The sequence below is a fragment of the Bos javanicus genome, chromosome 12, assembly GCF_032452875.1.
Source record: "Bos javanicus breed banteng chromosome 12, ARS-OSU_banteng_1.0, whole genome shotgun sequence".
NCBI classification, from domain to species: domain Eukaryota; kingdom Metazoa; phylum Chordata; class Mammalia; order Artiodactyla; family Bovidae; genus Bos; species Bos javanicus.
This window is the reverse complement of record NC_083879.1, coordinates 23,035,615-23,056,733: the sequence shown is the minus strand read 5'-3', so window position 1 is coordinate 23,056,733 and position 21,119 is coordinate 23,035,615. Positions and strand designations below refer to the sequence as shown.

The 21,119-nt window shown below is 42.3% G+C and overlaps 1 protein-coding gene across 2 annotated transcripts in view; it reads right to left on the bottom strand.

Annotated features, from left to right (window-relative positions):
• The window catches only part of LHFPL6 (LHFPL tetraspan subfamily member 6), a 234,729-nt gene that overhangs the window by 9,326 nt on the left and 204,284 nt on the right, over positions 1-21,119 (bottom strand). For both annotated transcript variants that reach the window (XM_061434715.1, XM_061434716.1), the window contains exon 3: positions 18,001-18,099. In XM_061434715.1, the coding sequence (XP_061290699.1) occupies positions 18,001-18,099 (99 nt within the window). The remainder of the gene's footprint in view (positions 1-18,000; positions 18,100-21,119) is intronic.

Below are 21,119 nucleotides of genomic sequence, written 5' to 3'. Positions count from 1 at the left end.
TATGGCAGAAAGTGAAGAACTAAAGAGCCTCTTGATGAAAGTGAAAGAGGAGAGTGAAAAAGTTGGCTTGAAGCTCAACATTCAGAAAACGAAGGTCATGGCATCTGGTCCCATCACTTCATGGGAAATAGATGGGGAAACAGTGGCTGACTTTATTTTTCTGGGCTCCAAAATCACTGCAGATGGTGACTGCAGCCATGAAATTAAAAGACGCTTACTCCTTGGAAGGAAAGTTATGACCAACCTAGACAGCATATTAAAAAGCAGAGACATTACTTTGCCAACAAAGGTCTGTCTGGTCAAGGCTATGGTTTTTCCAGTAGTCATGTATGGATGTGAGAGTTGGACTATAAATAAAGCTGAGTGCAGAAGAATTGATGCTTTTGAACTGTGGTGTTGGAGAAGACTATTGAGAGTACCTTGGACAGCAAGGAAATTTAACCAGTCCATTCTAAAGGAGATCAGCCCTGGGTGTTCGTTGGAAGGACTGATGTTGAAGCTGAAGCTCCAATACTCTGTCCACCTGATGTGAAGAGCTGACTCATTGGAAAAGACCCTGATGCTTGGAAAGATTGAGGGCAGGAGGAGAAGGGGATGACAGAGGATGAGACGGTTGGATGGCATCACTGACTCGAGGGACATAAGTTTGAGTGGACTCCGGGGGTTGGTGATGGACAGGGAGGCCTGGCGTGCTGTGGTTCATGGGGTCGCAAAGAGTCGGACATGACTGAATGACTGAACTGAACTGATTATTACTATTATTTTTATTGTTAATACCTCCTGCAATCTTAGTAAGTTATAATATCAGAGTGTGTATTTGGACAGTAAGCTTTTTTAAAAAAATTGTTGAGCATCTGGAGATTTTATTTTTCATTTTACTTTTTAAAAATTTTATTTGTCTCCTGGGTCTTCGTTGCTGCGTGCAGGCTTTCTCTAGTTGTGGCGGGCAGGGTCTATTCTAGGCTGCAGTTCACAGGCTTCTCACTGTGGTGGCTTCTCTTGCGCTCTAGAGCTCTTGGGCTTCAGCAGTTGCAGCTCACGGGCTTAGTTGTTCCATGGCCCATGGGATCCTGCCAGATAAGGGACTGAACCTGTGTCCCTGCATTGGCAGGCAGATTCTTAACCATTGGACCACCAGGGAAGCCCTGGAGATTTTAAATACTACATTATGGGTCCATCAGAGAAACTGGAAGATCTGAGAACGAGACACCCAGGTGACTACTGGGTGTGGCTACCTGGGAACCAATGTTTCTTCACTTCCACTCACACCTGAGTTTCAGGGGATTTCCCTTGTGTACCACACCACATGTGCTCATCAGATCCACCCAGGGTCCTTCCTCCTAAACTCTACGCTAAATCAGCGCCTTGCATCATCTTATCCTGAAATCCCTGCCAGAATCACATAACCACGAAAGCAGAGGCAGAGACGCCTTGCCTTCACAGCGTCTCTGCAATACAGAGGCAGAGCAAGAGAAATAAAAATATCCTGGTGCCTTCGGAAATGTGATTAAATTTCACTTTAAGCGGCAGAAAAGTAGGGAGAGTGGAGCGGCATCTGAATCCTTAAGATCACACCCATCAGATGGACCTCTGTTCCATGGCCCGGTATCCAACTGTTGGTGGATAGTTTTGTTGCTATATAGTTGCATGATTTACCCATAAAAATGGTGGACATGTTGTCCAGTCTGGCTAGCAGAGTCTCTGCTGGCACAGTTGTTGTTAATTCTTGCCCCTTAGCCCCGAATCCATCCTAAAAAGTTCCACTAGAGATAATGCCCCTGTTAAGACGCTAAGGCACACACACTGGCTCCATACACAGAGTGTGTATACCTGCTGGTCTTTGTGTTCACGCTGTGAACTGACACAGAATCCCATCTCCACGTGGGGGTGGCGGAGATAACCAGCGGGTCCTTATTCAGTGTAGGCGATAAAGATGATCCTTTGGTTTCTGTCTGTAGCTGCTATTTATAAAGGCTGAAACTACCTGAAATTCAGCCCCTCTGTCTCATGGCTGGCCCCAAAGAGAGTGTGAAAGGACCCAGGCTCTCTCTAATTGCTGCTTCCCAGCTTGGCCTGTGGCTGCGGCCAATTTTCCAACAGTCCCAGGAGAAGAGGTGCTGGTTTCCATCCTGACAGCATTTTTATCTACCCTTCCCCTGTTCGCACCTGTCACGCTTTCATCGGCCACTGAGCAGCCTCTGCATATAGTCTCTGTATCCACTGAAATGGAAATGTGTGGCAACCAGGGCTCCTTTGATCTCGGGGAGCTGCCCTCCGTCCAAAAGGTTTCCTTGATGATCGCTCCTTGCTTGTAAGGTAGCCCTTGGGAACGGGCTTAATCCAATTTGGTCAAGCACAACCTTGAGACCCTGGTAAATTACAACCCACCCCCACTGAAAATGCGAGAGAGACGGTGAGGCATAGCTACCGTCCGACAACTTCATTTCCAAGTTATAATGAAAGCAAGTCTCAGACCGCATCCTGTGACGCATACAGATGTTTATTAAACAGTTATCAAAAAGCAGGCACAAACCAGCTCACCAACCTGTTCCGAGAGCTAGTTAAATCCTAGCTCCCTATCGTTTTAAGCGACTGGGCTACCATCTTGCACCAAAGAACCACTGGAAGCAAAGGCAAGGTTCAGGGAGGGATTTTGTTCCTTCTGGCAACAAGTAACTAAAAATCCTCTGAACCAGAGACAAGAAACAGAGTCCTTACGGGTGATCAGACTTCGGCTGACTTTCTTATGGTAGAGTGGATGTGGCAGAGTGTTTTAGTAAAGCTGTTCTCATTGTTTTGTTTTTTAAACTTTTATTTATATTTGGCTGCATTGGGTCTTCACAGTGGTGCGTGGGCTTCTCACTGCGGTGGTTTCTCTTGATGTGGAGTATGGGCCCTAGGCATGTGGGCACAGTAATCGTGGCTCACAGGCTTAGTTGTTCCGAGGCAGGTGGGATCTTCCTGGATCAGAAACTGAACCCATGCTCCCTACATTGGCAGTTGGCTTCTTAACCACCAGACCACCAGGAAAGCTCTATTTTCATTGTTAAAAATACTAAAATATGTATCCAGGTACTAAAGCATAAACAGCCACTGTCCCCAAGTTCTCCAAGTGCCCCAATGTCCCCTCCCTCCCCTGAGAACCCTAGGGAATCCTAGCCTCATTCCCAGGAATGAAAAGGCTGGTGCTTGGCCGGTCAAGGCCCCTCGGGAACCTACTCCAGCATTTATTTTAGTTAGGATTAGTCAGGCCTATGACATTTTGGTTGTTAAATATTTTAGATATCTTTCAGACTTACAATAAGGACTATGTGCCTAGATGGCTGTTTAAATCCTTTTATATAAAGACAGAGAGTATCTCTTTTAGCCAAAACACAATCTTGAATACCTTTAATTTCACTGACAAGAGTCCATTTTTAAAATTTATCATGCTCATTAATAAGACACCTATTTCACCTTTAAAAATTCATTTCTGACCATAGGTGAAGCTTCTTGTGTTGGTCAAGATATGGATAACAAAATGTGTACTACACTGCTGTATTTAAAATGGATAACCAACAAGGACCTACTGTAGAGCACAGAGAACTCTGTTCAATGTTGTGTGGCAGCCAGGATGGGAAAGGAGTTTGGGAGAGAATGGATACATGTGTATGTATGTCCGGGTTCGCTTTGTTGTGCACCTGAAACCCTTACGTTGTTAATCAGCAGGTTATACTCCAGTATACTCCAGGGCTTTCCTGGTGGCTCAGACTATAAAGAATCTGCCTGCAATGCAGGAGACCCAGGTTCAGTCCCTGGATTGGGAAGATCCCCTGGAGGAAGGCATGGCCGCCCACTCTGGTATTCTTGCCTGGAGAATTCTATGGACAGAGGAGCCTGGCGGGCTACAGTTCATGGGGTCACAAAGAGTTGGATGCAACTGAGCAACTATGATTTTCACTTAAAATAAGACGTTTAAATTAAAACAACAACAACAACAACACATGTACTAGTATCCCTGAGTTTCCACTCTGGAGCCTGCACCTGAGCTATGACTTCCTGTGACTCACACACACATCTCATTCCTGAAGTATTTTAAAATGAAGGACAGGCATTATAATAGTGGTGTTAAGAACTTTGAAGAAGCGAGATTTTACTCACAAGCTAACGAGTTAGCCTGCCACACTTTCACGGATGCTGGGAAAAGCTAGGAGACTCCTGGATCAGAGATGGAGGACTCTATTATTACTCAACACAGCAACCAGCATGAGCTTCACATCTGAATCCATCTTTTGGCCTCCTACATTCCACAGGGACTGAGGCGGTAAACTCAGTACTTCTGTGTCACCACTGAGGAAACCCAAGCTTCAGTTTAGTTCAGTCGCTCAGTCGTGTCCAACTCTTTGTGACCCCATGAATTGCAGCATGCCAGGCCTCCCTGTCCATCACCAACTCCCAGAGTTCACTCAAACTCACGTCCATCGAGTCAGCGATGCCATCCAGCCATCTCATCCTCTGTCGTCCCCTTCTCCTCCTGCCCCCAATCCCTCCCAGCATCAGAGTCTTTTCCAATGAGTCAACTCTTTGCGTGAGGTAGCCAAAGTACTGGAGTTTCAGCTTTAGCATCATTCCTTCCAAAGAACACCCAGGACTGATCTTTAGAATGGACCCCAAGCTTAGGGATCCCCAATTTTTTATAATAGACTGCAAGTAAATCCACCCAAACTTTGCCCTGGAGGCAGAGATTATTACAGGGAACAATAAATAAAACTTGTCTTTTGCTCCAGCAAGAGTCATTATCTTCCAAAACTGCTCACTACAGACATCTTTGAGAACAGGTCAGAACAACATGTTCCCCAGACATGATGAAAGATTGCTTCTCAAGAGCAGCACTAAAGAATCTGGTGAGGACTCTAAGTGGAAGTGTATTCCATTCTTAGGAAGGTAGAATGCTCATTTTCACAGATACAATTTCAAATTAGAATCGAAGTATGGGAGTACTTATTTGCAATAATGTCTACTGCAAGTTGGAAAAGGAAATGGCAACCTACTCCAGCAATCTCGCCTGGAAAATCCTATGGACAGAGGAGCCTGGTGGGCTATCACCTGTGAAGTTGCAAAGAGTCGGACACAACTCAGCATGCACACATGTCCCATTGCAAGTAGAGATGTTTCACTGCTCTCTTCTTATACCCTCTCTCTGGCAAACACTTTTGTAGAGAATGAAATCAAGTCAAATGGCTTCCCAGCTTCCTAGGGGGATGGGAAGATTGTTGGGAGACTAGGTCTAGAATTCAGGTTTCTAGGCTTTCCAATGTCAGGCTTCCAAATGCTGCTTACCAGCGGTTCTGAGTTCTCTTGTGTCAGGAATCCATTTGAATAATGAATAAAAGTTATGAATACTCTCTCCAGGAGAATGCACATATGCACAAGCCTATGACATTTGCACACAATTTCAGTGACATCACAAATTTCCCGAAGCCTATTGATGGACTGTGGGCATCCTGAATGGTCTGGAGACCTCAAGTTAAAACTCACCCCTAGAACAAGGGTTAATATAACATTGAACTCAGTTACCAATGTCATCAAGACATCCAGTTGCTAACCCAAGTACCGTATGTCTCCAGATATCGTGGAGCTGACATCCTCAGCTATCCAAAACATGACCCCAGATCAAGGGGTCCAAAAAAAAGCTGTCCAGAATAGGCAAAAATCAGTGATTCAAAGACACACAGTGCACAGAAACAGCGCTGAACTGTGTGTGTGTGTGTGTGTGTGTGTGTGTTTTAAAGCATGGTTCTAAAATGATTTATGATGACTCAACAGAAAAGGACACAAATTAGAAGTGAGGGAATAAGGAGAGAAAGGGGTAATTAATAACTGCAATGAATTATCACTGACAGGGTGACATAAAACTGTTGCAAAACAACTAGAAAAAAGTACAGAGAACTCAAAAGTTTTTTTCAGTCTTGGTTATTTAGTGAAAAGGCAAATCATTCTACACATGTCCTGTTGGGGATGTCTTGGGGATGATTCCATATGACAGCATAGTGGTTAATGATTTTTTTAAAAAATCTTGTTTATGTTTTTTATATCTTTTACATATTAAATTGATGTAAAAGCATATGATATATCCTCAAACTTTTTCAACATGATTAAAAGAGGAAATATGTTTGTGTTTAAAGCAAAAAGGAAGAACTGATATTTATTTGTGCATCTTTATGTATGAAGCATCTTTCACTATCACTTCAATTACTTTAACAGGCAGGTGAAGTAGTATTATCTTCTTTTAGAGACCAAAGAACTCAAGTTCTGAGAGCTTAGAACTCTTCCAGAACTCGCCCAGAATCAAACAACTCTTGAGAAGTGAAACCAAGATTTAAATCCAGTCCAAGTTTTTCCCCTTAAGGGGAAAATTAATTTATCTGGAATAATTCATTCATATGGAATTTTCCAAAAAGATCCAATAAATGAGTTTTATCCCATAAATTCTCTATGTTAATTAGTTCTTGTCAACATTCTACCAGGATAAAAATCAGATGAAGAGTCAGAAAAGATAAGCCCTTTGTTTACTTTGTTATATTTTGGGTTTTATCCTAAAAACATTTTTGAGGGGTTTATTAAAAATGCTCACCAATGGCCCTTTCTTAAGAGGAGACATGTTAAGCCATTTATCTTCTATTTCTATTTTATCTTTTATTATGAAACAAAGGTAAAAATGCACAGGAAGGTCACTAACACATAAGTTTGTGAATTCTCAGTTCTGAGGCAGAAATATTTCTCCTGAGATTAAGAGCCATAGCATAAAGATTTGAAAGAACTGTCTTCTAATGTGTATTACATACACCACATTAACAAATTGAAAAATAAAAGCCATATGATTATCTCAATAGATGCAGAGAAAGCCTTTGACAAAATTCAACATCCATTTATGATAAAAAACTCTCCAGAAAGCAGGAATAGAAGGAACGTACCTCAACATAATAAAAGCTATATATGACAAACCCACAGCAAACATTATCCTCAATGGTGAAAAATTGAAAGCATTTCCCCTAAAGTCAGGAACAAGACAAGGGTGCCCACTTTCACCACTACTATTCAACATAGTTTTGGAAGTTTTGGCCATAGCAATCAGAGCAGAAAAAGAAATAAAAGGAATCCAGATTGGAAAAGAAGAAGTAAAACTCTCACTGTTTGCAGATGACATGATCCTCTACATAGAAAACCATAAAGACTCCACCAGAAAATTACTAGAGCTAATCAATGAATATAGTAAAGTTGCAGGATATAAAATAGACATACAGAAATCCCTTGCATTCCTATACACTAATAATGAGAAAATAGAAAGAGAAATTAAGGAAACAATTCCATTCACCATTGCAACGAAAAGAATAAAATACTTAGGAGTATATCTACTTAAAGAAACAAAAGATCTATATATATAAAACTATAAAACACTGGTGAAAGAAATCAAAGAGGACATTAATAGATGGAGAAATATACCGTGTTCATGAATCGGAAGAATCAATATAGTGAAAATGAGTATACGATCCAAAGCAATCTATAGATTCAACGCAATCCCTATCAAGCTACCAATGGTATTTTTCACAGAGCTAGAACAAATAATTTCACAATTTGTACGGAAATACAAAAAACCTCGAATAGCCAAAGCAATCTTGAGAAAGAAGAATGGAACCGGAGGAATCAACCTGCCTGACTTCAGGCTCTACTACAAAGCCACAGTCATCAAGACAGTATGGTACTGGCACAAAGACAGAAATATAGATCAATGGGACAAAATAGAAAGCCCAGAGATAAATCCACACACCTATGGACATCTTATCTTTGACAAAGGAGGCAAGAATACACAATGGAGAAAAGACAATCTCTTTAACAAGTGGTACTGGGAAAACTGGTCAACCATTTGTAAAAGAATGAAACTAGAACACTTTCTAACACCATACACAAAAATAAACTCAAAATGGATTAAAGATCTAAACATAAGACCAGAAACTATAAAACTCCTAGAGGAGAACATAGGCAAAACACTCTCCGATGTAAATCACAGCAGGATCCTCTATGACCCACCTCCCAGAATACTGGAAATAAAAGCAAAAATAAACAAATGGGACCTAGTTAAAATTAAAATCTTCTGCACAACAAAGAAAACTATAAGCCAAGTGAAAAGACAGCCTTCAGAATGGGAGAAAATAATAGCAAATGAAGCAACTGACAAAGAATTAATCTCAGAAATATACAAGCAACTCCTGCAGCTCAATTCCAGAAAAATAAATGACCCAATCAAAAAATGGGCCAAAGAACTAAACAGACATTTCTCCAAAGAAGACATACAGATGGCTAACAAACACATGAAAAAACGCTCAACACCACTCATTATCAGAGAAATGCAAATCAAAACCACAATGAGGTACCATTTCATGCCAGTCAAAATGGCTGCGATCCAAAAGTCTACTAGCAATAAATGCTGGAGAGGGTGTGGAGAAAAGGGAACTCTCTTACACTGTTGGTGGGAATGCAAACTAGTACAGCCACTATGGAGAACAGTGTGGAGATTCCTTAAAAAACTGGAAATAGAAGTGCCATATAATCCAGCAATCCCACTGCTGGGCATACACACAGAGGAAACCAGAAGGGAAAGAGACACGTGTACCCCAATGTTCATCGCAGCACTGTTTATAATAGCCAGGACATGGAAGCAACCTAGATGCCCATCAGCAGATGAATGGATAAGAAAGCTGTGGTACATATACACAATGGAGTATTACTCAGCCATTAAAAAGAATACATTTGAATCAGTTCTAATGAGGTGGATGAAACTGGAGCCTATTATACAGAGTAAAGTAAGCCAGAAAGAAAAATACCAATACAGTATACTAATGCATATATATGGAATTTAGAAAGATGGTAATGATAACCCTGTATGCGAGACAGCAAAAGAGGCACAGATGTAAGGAACAGTCTTTTGGATTCTGTGGGAGAGGGCGAGGGTGGGATGATTTGGGAGAATGGCATTGAAACATGTATAATATCATATGTGAAATAAATCACCAGTCCAGGTTTGATGCATGATACAGGATGCTTGGGGCTGGTGCACTGGGATGACCCAGAGGGATGGTATGGGGAGGGAGGTGGGAGGGGGGTTCAGGATGGGGAACACGTGTACACCCATGGCAGATTCATGTAATTAGCCTCCAATTAAAATAAATAAATTTATATTAAAAATGTGTATTACATTATCAGAAGGAATTATCTGCTTGGGATGGTGGGGGTCGGGGGAGGGGCGTAGAATCTTCTTAATAGACTATCACCAAATCCTTAATTATGGGAAAATTTTAATAAATCTACATATTTATTCCAGATGATGTTCATATAGCCTATTTGTCTTAAAGGCACACAGTTCAGGTATATCTACTCTTTGGTGTTATAAAAGGTAACCATTGAAAAAAAATGAAGAAAGATCTTTAAAAGAGAGACTAACATATTCTTTCCAATAGTTTGGTGGCCATATCTTATTAGTTCTTAATATCTTGTGGCCACCAAACTATTGGGAAGAATATTTCTCATTTCCCACAGGTTTTCTAAGCACATTTCCTTTTTTCCGTTAGCACTGAATTCCACTGCTACAAATCACAGCAAGTCACTGAATTAGGTTTTTTTTTTTTTCTAATTTTATCTTATTTTTAAACTTTACATAATTGTATTAGTTTTGCCAAATATCAAAATGAATCCGCCACAGGTATACATTTTTAAAAGGCATTGATACAACAACAGGTAAGATCCTGCTCTAACACAATGAAACCAAAAAAGACTTCAGGAAGGAAAGATTTAGAGCAATTTCCTTTTTCATCTACCAGGGTATTTGGTTCTTTAAACTATGACCCTGAACTTGATTACTTTCTAGGAGGTGGTTAAGCCATTAGTCCCTCAGAGAGTATGGTCATGATTCTCTCCAGGATATCACACTCAGCTTCTGACGGCAACTGCCTTGTTAGTCAAAAATGAGCTATAAGGTTTCTTCCTTTCTATCTTCTCTCCCTTCCTTCTCTCTCAGCCTCCCTCTCTTCTTTGAACCATTTAGCAGACAGTAGATATGTGACAAGCAGGTAAGGATCCTATCTATCTAATTCATAATTTTATTCTAAGTATATGGCACAACTTTGGGTACCTAGAATGTGCTTAATACATACTCGTTGAATAAATACATCTATTGAATACTGCTATGAACCATCAAACTGACATAGGCAGCAGTGTTGCAAAAATCCTGTCCCAGAGGAACGAACAAAGATGGTTTAGGAAAGCAGATAGAATTGGATCTAGGATTATACAGAATGGGGGTACTTTTTCCTAAAGCAGGTCTAGAGACATTTACTAAAGCTATACTTAAAAGTGGAAATGTGTATGTGTATGTGTTAGTTGCTCAGCTGTCTCTGACTCTTTGTGATCCCATGGACTGTAGCCCGCCAGACTCCTCTGTCCATGGAATTCTCCAGGCAAGAATACTGGAGTGAGTAGCCTTTCCCTTCTCCAGGTGATCTCTCCGACCCAGGGATCGAACCCGGGTCTCCTGCATTGCAGGCAGATTCTTTACCATCTGAGCCACCAGGGAAGCCCAAAGTGGAAATGTTAATGCTCTAATGTTGTTGCTAGGGCCCAGAAATGGACAGGTTGAATTCATGCCCCTGAAATGAATAGGTTCTCCCCACTGGCTGAGAAGAAAGTGAAAAATCCTTCATCTCTGGAAAAAAGGCCCCTAAGAAGGCAGAGGGACCCACAAAGCTGATTGTTCTTCCCTTGGAGGTGCCAGGACATTTTGCTCCATCACTTCAGCACCAGCCAAGTTGGACTTCTGTCTGTGGAAGTTTCCAACTATCCTTTGCAGCATCACCTTCCAGAATGTTCCCATGGGTCACTCTGGGCCTACTCAGTTTGGGTCTCAGCTTAACTCACAGAAGCTTCATGGCTTCTCTCTGTCACCCTCTGGCACTAGAGCTGAGTGAAGGAATATAGGCTCATGCTGGACCTTCTAAGTCGGTGGTCCCCAATGTTTTTGACATCAGGGGTTGGTTTCATGAAATACAAGTTTTCCAGGGACTAGGTTGGAGGGGGAGGGTTTCAGGATGTTTCAAGAGCACTACATTTATTCTGCACCTTATTATTATTACATCACTTTCACCTAAAATCATCAGGCATGAGATCCTGGAAGTTGGGGACCCTTGTTCTAAGTGACTTCCAGTGATTAGAACTTGAGTGTCAAGAGTTTGGAGCAGTTCCAGATAATAGCCTTGGAGGAGGTAGAAATTATTGCTGCTTTAAAGACTTGAACTCTGGCTAAATCTCAAGGCACATGCAACACCTTACTGCTAACCAGTCCCCCCAAAAGCAGTCTCATACTGGGAGCACTGATTACCTTTAAGCAATGACCAAGTAGGGAAAAATACAAATAACCTCACATATGCAGACGACACCACTCTTATGGCAGAAAGTGAAGAGGAACTAAAGAGCCTCTTGATGAAGTGAAAGAGAAGAGTGAAAAAGCTGGCTTAAAACTCAACATTCAAAAAATGAAGATCATGGCATCCAGTCCCATTTCTTCATGGCAAATAGATGGGGAAACAATGGAAACAGTGACAGACTTTATTTTCTTGGGCTCCAAAATCACTGCAGATGGTGATTGCAGCCATGAAATTAAAAGATGCTTGCTCCTTGGCTATGACAAACCTAGACAGCATATTAAAAAGCAGAGACATTATTTTGCTGACAAAGGTCCTTCTAGTCAAAGCTATGGTTTTTCCAGTCATCAAGTATGGACGTGAGAATTGGACAATAAAGAAAGCTGAGCGCCGAAGAACTGATGCTTTTGAACTATGGTGTTCAAAACTCTTCAGAAGAGAAAATTCTTGAGAGTCCCTTGGACCACAAGGAGATCAAACCAGTCAATCCTAAAGGGAATCAGTCCTGAATATTCATTGGAAGGACTGATGCTGAAGCTCCAATACTTTGGCCACCTGATGCGAAGAACTGACTCATTGGAAAAGACTCTGATGCTGGGAAAGATTGAAGGTAGGAGGAGAAGGGGACGACAGAGGATGAGATGGTTGGAAGGTATCACTGACTTGATGGATATGAATTTGAGCAAGCTCCGGGAGTTGGTGATGGACAGGGAAGCGTGGTGTGCTGCAGCCCATGGGGTTGCAAAGAGTTGGAAGTGAATGAGCGACTGAACTGAACTGGACTGAACTGAATGAACAGAAACACATCAAGTGTTAGGGGTCTCTTCCTGAACAGAGCGACAGATGCTGCCTGCCACTATCTGGGATGACCCAGCAGGCCAGCATGGCTCACGCACAACTCAGACACCTGCAGTCCCTGGGCAGAGGCTCAGCCTTGTCTGCAGCCTCAAAAAGTCCACATAAATCAAAGAGTCGTCTCACTTCTGGCCAAAGGGATGTTTGTTTTATTCAATGTCACAGAAACCGATAGCAGCTTCTCCTGTTATTGAGTGCAAAAGTAGAGGCTTCTAGTCCACATCAGAAAAACTGGGTCACTCAGCTTCACAAGTACCCACTAACACTGAGCTTGAGACAGCTCAAAAAAGAAATTTTCTATTTTCGTTCCCATTTTGGCCTGCTGACCTCCCCACACATGCCAATCTTTTTTTTTTTTTTTTTTTTTTAAGTGCAGTTCGATCTGAGAGGAGAGAAAACACCAGTCAGGAGTCAAAGAGTTCAAAGAGACGTGGGATGGTCATTGCTCAGACTGCAGAAGAAGAGATCTCTTCACTGGAGTGAAAATTTGGAAAACACTGCCATCTTTTCTGAAATCACGAGGCTCCAGGTTTTCCGAGTTGACGGTACTACTCTTGAGAAGCCGAGAGCATAATTTCAGGAACAGGAAACATGATGTCTTCTTAATCAAATTAAATAGCAAAATGAAAGCAATAATTACTCAAATTTACTTGGCAAATTAGCAAGACAAATTAATTGAAACACTCCTTTTGATCATAAGGATATAATTAGAAAAGTCTTTGGTGGATGAAAATATCTCTGAGGCATGAATTAAATCAATTGGACAACCTGATGATAAAGCCCTTATGCTTAGTGTATAAATCCCAACTTGCTGTTATGGAATATAAAGGAAGAATAGAGATTATCAGCAAGTATTCAATAAAAATGGTCCTGTACAAATAATGTGAATAATAATAGCTAACAACTACTGGGCTTTTATTACATGACTATGCCGTGCAACACGGTGCATTATTCTTATCACTTGTCCTGTTTCGTTTCTTTTAAAAATTAATAAAGAGACTCATCATGGTTATCAACTGCACAGCTTAAACCATTGCTGAGCCCATGGTTGTGGACAGACGGTCGTAAAATGTTTGTTCTGTGCAAGTGGCAAACTTGATGATTGTCTTTATCAATTTTCAGGAGAAATGAAACAGTGCAAGAGATATACACCATTACTGACCCTCTGCCCATGGGCTTCTCATGTGGTTCAGTGGTAAAGAATCTGCCTGCCAATGCAGGGGATGCAGGTTCAATCCTTGGGTTGAGAAGATTCCCAAGAGGAGGAAATGGCAACCTGCTCCAGTATTCTTGCCTGGGAAATCCCATGGACAGAGGAGACTGGCAGGCTACAGTCCATGGGGTCACAAAGAGTTGGATATGGCTCAGCGACTGAGCATGCATGCACATCCATAACCATAGACTCCATGATGGAAGGAGCACAGGGCACCAAAACCTGACAAAAACCAGCAGCTGAGATGCCTTTTCTCTTCTTAGCCTCATCTTCCACTTACAAATGCCATTGTGCTCAGTCGTGTCTGACTCTCTGTGACCCAATGAACTGTTATCTGCCAGGCTCCTCTGTCTATGGGATTTTCCAGGCAAGAATACTGGAGTGGGTTGCCATTTCCTTCTCCAGGGGATCTTCTCGACCCAGGGACTGAACCCACGTTTCCGGCATTGCAGGCCGATTCTTCACTGCTGAGTCACTGGGGAAACCCACGAGGGGAGTAAATACTGTCTTTCTAAATTCCTTCTTGATGCCATGTCCCCAGCACCCAGCCCAGGGCCTAGCACATTGGAAGCACCCAATAAATATTCTTTGGCTGAATGACTGAGTGAATGCTCTCCTTAAATAACCTGTCAAAGTGGGAAGAAAAGTGATGATGATTTCTTTCAGGACATGCTCGAAAGAGAGTAATAGCAGTTCAGTCATGGCATGCCAAGAAACTGACCCATATTCCACAATAAGGAGGCTGTGAGCCTTAAAAACACCAATACTTGCCAACCCTTGGGAGGAAAGATGCATCCACATGCTATCTATGGAGTGGAGCAGAAACAAGCTCCGATTCGCAGAAGCAGCAGAGACAGGGTGTGGCCCTGGCAAGCAGTATGTAAGCCACTAAAACTGGGCATCAGAGCCATCCTTACGGAGTATGTTCATGCTCCCCATGCAGGGGGTGGCTCCTAACCCAGCTCTAGGGTCCCTCCACGGGTGCTCCAGAATCTGTGACCTCATGCACTGAAGTTTAGCCCTCATCAGTCTTCCGGGAAACAGGAATACTTTCATAAAGGCAGAAAACGGACCGAGTTAGGTGGAAAAAGCATGATGGCACCTCTATGCCATAGTATGTCTTTAGGTTTCCTTTTGGAAGAAAAGATCACAGAGTCTGCAAAAATAATAGTAACCTGAAGAAATGAAACTCGATAAACCCGAAATACTTCTTCCAGGGACCCATAACTCATTTTCTCTGTAGCTAATGCCAGTTTTGAATTTTTTTTCTCATCATCCAATCTAATAGAAATTTAAAAATAAAAAGACCAAAGTTAAAACCATGCTGTAATTTTTAAAATTTTATTTATATTTAATTGAAGGATAATTGCTTTATGATATTGGTTTCATCTTTGCCATAATCAACACGAATCAGCCATAGGTGTACATATGTCCCTTTCCTCTTAAACCTCCCTCCCATCTCCCACTCTCTCCCACCCCTCTAGGTTTTTACAGAGCCCCAGTTTGAGTTCCCTGAGTCATACACATTCTGTAATTTTGAGATTGCTAAAATGGCTTTAGTGAGTTTATAACATAAGAAGTTATTATCACTAGTAAAGAGTTAAGTGTTTTGTTTTTCTCTTTAAGTTCGACATTCAGAGTTTTAATCCTCAAGGTTGTAAAGATGTAAGATCCTGGGGCATGGTAGCGAAAATTGCAAAACAGGATCTGCATTTCATTACAATCTGCTAATCAATAACACAATACACACCAGCTAGACACCAGCAAGAACAGGGTTCTCACCAAGCTGAGGCCCAGATGAAACAGCGAAGAATTCCTCAAATACTAGAGAAAGAAAGATGCTAAACACTGTACTGAAATATCTCCCTTGGATACGGTTTGCGTTTGGGGAAAAGAAAAAAGGAAAGGCTAGTTTCATGCATTGGAGAAGGAAATGGCAACCCACTCCAGTGTTCTTGCCTGGAGAATCCCAGGGACGGGGGAGCCTGGTGGGCTGCCATCTATGGGGTCACAAAGAGTTGGACACGACTGAAGCGACTTAGCAGCAGCAGCAGCAGCAGCAGTTAACTTTGTGTCTGCATTTTTCACTTCCCTGCATTCATGGCAATCACAGACTCATCTAGACTCAGGACAGTGTCGCCTCCAACGAGGGAAGGATGCACAGACAGAAATCTCTTATTTTTTACCCATGCAAATTGGGTGGTATTTCAAGCACTATCTCCTCTACCCAAAGAGCCAGTAGTATTCCCCAGAGGGAAGCAGGTGTTTGTCGTCCACTGAATCAAACAAAAACTGCTTCATTTTCAAATTCACAGACATTTTACATGATATCACATCTGCCCATTTTTCTCAGTATCCAACAGATTTTTTTCCTATAAATTCTTTTATCAAGCAGCACACGGGATATTAGTTCCCTGACCAGGGATTGAACCCCTACCCTTTGTAGTGGGAGCAAGGAGTCTTAACTCCATGACTGCCAGAGAAGTCCCCTTTTTTTTAAGGAAAAAAAAAAGTTCTAACATAAAAAATTTTTCAATCACTTGGATTATAGTAATACTGTTGTAAGACCAATTCCATTGAGATTTTTCTTATTAGAAAAAATTAATGTGAAAAGCAGATGTATGTTTAAGTTTGTGACTCACTATGCATTCATTGTCCAAAAAAATCTGTCGATCCATATATTAGGGAAAAATAAGTTGGCTATCGTTTGGCAATAAGTGTTTTATGGACTCATAATTGTCAATCTAGTTATCACCAATTCTAGAAAAACATCCTAAGAAAATAATTCAGTCAAGAGAAGACTTCTCTTCATTAAACTACTCCTTCCAAGATGTTTCAAAATAACATAAACTGAAACAGACAAAATATCCACTTAGAAAGAAGTCAACACGTGGTTAAGTAAATGTAGGTTTCTCAATCAAGTATTTGCTAAGCATCACAAGTTACAATGGTGCAAATCACGTTGTATTATGGACAACATTTTTATAGGTTGCTATGACCAACCTAGATAGCATATTAAAAAGCAGAGACATTACTTTGCCAACAAAGGTCCGTCTAGTCAAGGCTATGGTTTTTCCAGTGGTCATGTATGGATGTGAGAGTTGGACTGTGAAGAAAGCTGAGCACCTAAGAATTGATGCTTTTGAACTGTGGTGTTGGAGAAGACTCTTGAGAGTCCTTTGGACTGCAAGGAGATACAACCAGTCCATTCTAAAGGAGATCAGTCCTGGGTGTTCATTGGAAGGACTGATGCTGAGGCTGCAACTCCAATACTTTGGCCACCTCAAGCGAAGAGTTGACTTATTGGAAAAGACCCTGATGCTGGGAGGGATTGGGGGCAGGAGGAGAAGGGGACGACAGAGGATGAGATGGCTGGATGGCATCATCGACTCGATGGACACGAATTTGAGTGAACTCCGGGAGTTGGTGATGGACAGGGAGGCCTGGCGCGCTGCGATTCATGGGGTTGCAAAGAGTGGGACATGACTGAGCGACTGAACTGAACTGAACTGAAGGAAGTAGAATGTCTCTACAAGTGAGGCGTACCTGAAATGTTCTGATTAGCACACAGAAAAGTTCATGAGTCCTTCAGCAAGGTGTGAATGGGGACCTACTTAACCAGACCTCTCGATGCTCCTTGGTTCTCTGTGGTCCCTGGATGGGTTTTCCTCACCCCTCTCCTCTCCCCCTCCCTGTGCTGTGCTTAGCTTGACTCGTTGCCTGTATCACGCTTCCGTCCATCACCAGATAATCCACGTGCATCACTTTGTTCAAGACTCAGCTCCCTTCCCATCTCTTTCACAAAGTTATGTTTACCCTGGAGTGAAATTGCTCTATTCGATTCCTCAACCCTGACTGTCATTTTCTTGATCATTGTGTTTGTTTTGTCTTCTCAGACAGTGAATTCCACAGGCAGAGTTATTTTTAGTGCATGCAATGACTCATAAATATGTGATTTTGAAGAAATTAATCAATGAATATAAACTCAGCAGAGCATGGACCATTTCTTTTCTTTTTTTTTTTTTCATTTCTTTTCTTTGTATCTACAGGTCTTCACATAGTGCAGACCTTCCCATAGTACATTATAAGTAACTGTTAGTCGCTCAGTCATGTCTAACTCTTTGCAATCCCATGGACTGTAGCCTGCCAGGCTCCTCTGTCCATGGAATTCTCCAGGCAAGAATACTGGAGTGGGTTGCCATTCCCTTCTTCAGGGGGTCTTTCTGACCCAGGGATCAAACCTGGGTCTCCTGCATTGCAGCCAGATTCTTTACCATCTAAGCCACCAGGGAAGCCCATATGAAAAATAGCTCTTCACTAAACAACTGGAGGAATGAATATATGTGTATTGCGTTATACACATGTTTGCTGGCTCCAATCCTGGGATGTGTTTTTCTTTCCCGTCCTTTTTCCACCTTTTGTTTCTGTGGAAGATCAGAGACGTTCTCTTCTAAAGGAGTATTACCCATGAAGAGAACTTACCCAGATCGAATTGGCCAGAAATGTAGCCACAAGTCTGCCGGACTTCCTCACTGTCCCAGCCCAGAGGGTAGAGGGCGCAGCCAGCACCAATCAACAAGCCTGCAAAAACAAAAGACAAGAAGGCTTTAGCAATGCCCTTCTGGAGCCCAAGATAAAGGTACCAGGGACAAAAGATCAATATCAGCAATATGACAAAGGAACATAGGGTCTGCTTTTGGGAAAGCACCAACCAAGCTCCCTTTAGCGATCTAAGGTCAATTTAACCCCAAGAACAACTTCAAGTCTGCTTAAAAGGAGAGAGAAGAAAAAGAACAACCCTGATAGACATCTCAGTCTGGTTCCAACTTTGCCTTTTAAAACATTAAAAGCCTTGCAAATCCTGTTTAGGAACTACAATCCAGAAGCCCTTTTTAACCACTCTTGTAAAAAGCCAGCCCAATTCCACCATCAATCCATGTAAACAAGTAATTCGAGCGCCAGCAAAAGACCTCATCGGTTATGCTTCATCATTCATCAGATCTTTTTTCCAATTTAAGTATCAAAACAGAATATTTCAGCATCATCAAATTTTACCCAGGGCAGAGACAGTACAAAGATTTTCATGCACCACTTAGGCACATTGATTGAACTAGTGAACTGGGCTACGGCTCTCGTGTTCTCTTGAGACGGTGAGAATCATCAAGTGTTCATGTGTCCTGGAAATACTCAAGAAGACGGCCGCTGATTGGGATCTCAGTGCTTCTTGCAGCAGGTTTGCTAATTAAACTGAAGCCAGTGATGGATTTATTTTCATGTAAGTCAGGTTATCATGGCAGCTTACTCTGAGCCAGTCTTTAGTGACTCATTCAGAGCCACTGATTAGTGAGTCTTTGGTGTTGCATCAAAGCCTAATATGGTCTTACAAGAAACTGAATGAGACCGAGTGAAAGAAAGTGAAAGTGAAGTTGATTAGTCATGTCTGACTCTTTGCAACCCATGGACTGTGGCCTACCAGGCTCCCCTGTCCATGGGATTTTCCAGGCAAGAATACTGGAGTGGGTTGCCATTTCCTTCTCCAGGAGACCTTCCTGACCCAGGGATTGAACCCGGGTCTCCCACATTGTAGGCAGACACGTTACAATCTGAGCTACCAGGGAAGCACTGACCAATTGAAACAGGGGGCTAAGCTGAAAGTATCATTTTGTCATGTCAGTCAACGAGTATAAACATCACTCGTGGGCCTTCCTTGGTGGTCCAGTGGTTAAGAATCTGCCTTGCAACGCAGGGGAGGCGGGTTTGATCCCTGGTTGGGGAACTAAAATCTCATATGACATGGAGAAACTAAGCTTGTGTGCTGCAACTAGAGAGTCTGTGTGCCACAACGAACATCTCCCCGTGCTACAACTAAGACCTAATGCAGCCAAATAAATAAATAAACATCATCGGTACACACAGTCTGACTGTCTGCAGGATTGTGGGTAAAAAGGCACTAAATGAGGGAGGCTCCTAAATAAGAAAACAGTTAATGTGCTAATGCATAGCCAGAATGCCGGGGTCCCCCAAGGCATCTCAAGGAGACCTTCAGTATTTGTGGACTGAGTCTCTTCCTGTCCCCCTTCTGCTTCTCCTCTACCCTTGGTAGGTGACTTGGTTAGTTGTAACCAGACAAACCATCTGTTTCCTCACAGACATGTAAGGAGGAGCTGCTTTCTACCCCTCTCCCCCAAACTCCATGCCAAGCTCTCTGGAGAGATACCCCACAGAAATGGATACACATTTCCCGCCCTGCTGCCCCTCCCTCTGACTCAGCCCTTGGACCACAGTCAGACGAGCATCTAATAGAAGGGCTGTGATCCTAGGGAATCTGACAGAATGTGGTCCACAGGAGAAGCGAATGGCAAACCACTTTAGTACTCTTGCCTTGAGAACCCCATGAACAGTATGAAAAGGCAAAATGATAGGATACTGAAAGAGGAACTCCCCAGGTCAGTAGGTGCCCAATATGCTACTGGAGATCAGTGGAGAAATAACTCCAGAAAGAATGAAGGGATGGAGCCAAAGCAAAAAGGATACCCAGCTGTGGATGTGACTGGTAATAGAAGCAAGGTCCAGTGCTGTAAAGAACAATATTGCACAGGAACATGGAATGTCAGGTCCATGAATCAAGGCAAATTGGAAGTGGTCAAACAAGAGACGGCAAGAGTGAATGTCGACATTCTAGGAATCAGCAAACTAAAATGGACTGGAATGGGTGAATTAAACTCTGCTGCTGCTGCTGCTAAGACACTTCAGTCATGTCCAACTCTGTGCGACCCCATAGACTGCAGCCCACCAGGCTCCCCCATCCTTGGGATTCTCTAGGCAAGAACACTGGAGTGGGTTGCCATTTCCTTCTCCAATGCATGAAAGTGAAAAGTCAAAGTGAAGTCACTCAGTCATGTCTGACTCTTAGCGACCCCATGGACTGCAGCCTACCAGGCTCCTCCATCCATGGGATTTTCCAGGCAAGAGTACTGGAGTGGGGTGCCATTGCCTTCTCCAATTTAACTCAGATGACCATTATATCTACTACTGCGGGCAGGAATCCCTCAGAAGAAATGGAGTAGCCATCATGGTCAACAAAAGAGTCCAAAATGCAGTGCTTGGATGCAATCTTAAAATGACAGAATGATCTCTGTTTGTTTCCAAGGCAAACCATTCAATATCACAGTAATCCAAGTCTATGCCCCAACCAGTATAACACTGAAGAAACTGAAGTTGAACGGTTCTATGAAGACCTACAAGACCTTTTAAAGAACTAACACCCAAAAAAGATGTCCTTTTCATTATAGGGGACTGGAATGCAAAAGTAGGAAGTCAAGAAACACCTGGAGTAACAGGCAAATTTGGCCTTGGAATACGAAATGAGGCAGGGCAAAGACTAATAAGAGTTTTGCCAAGAAAATCCACTAGTCATAGCAAACACACCCTTCCAACAACACAACAGAAGACTCTACACATGGACATCACCAGATGGTCAACACCGAAATCAGACTGATTATATTCTTTGCAGCCAAAGATGGAGAAGCTCTATACAGTCAACAAAAACAAGACCGGGAGCTGACTGTGGCTCAGACCATGAACTCCTTATTACCAAATTC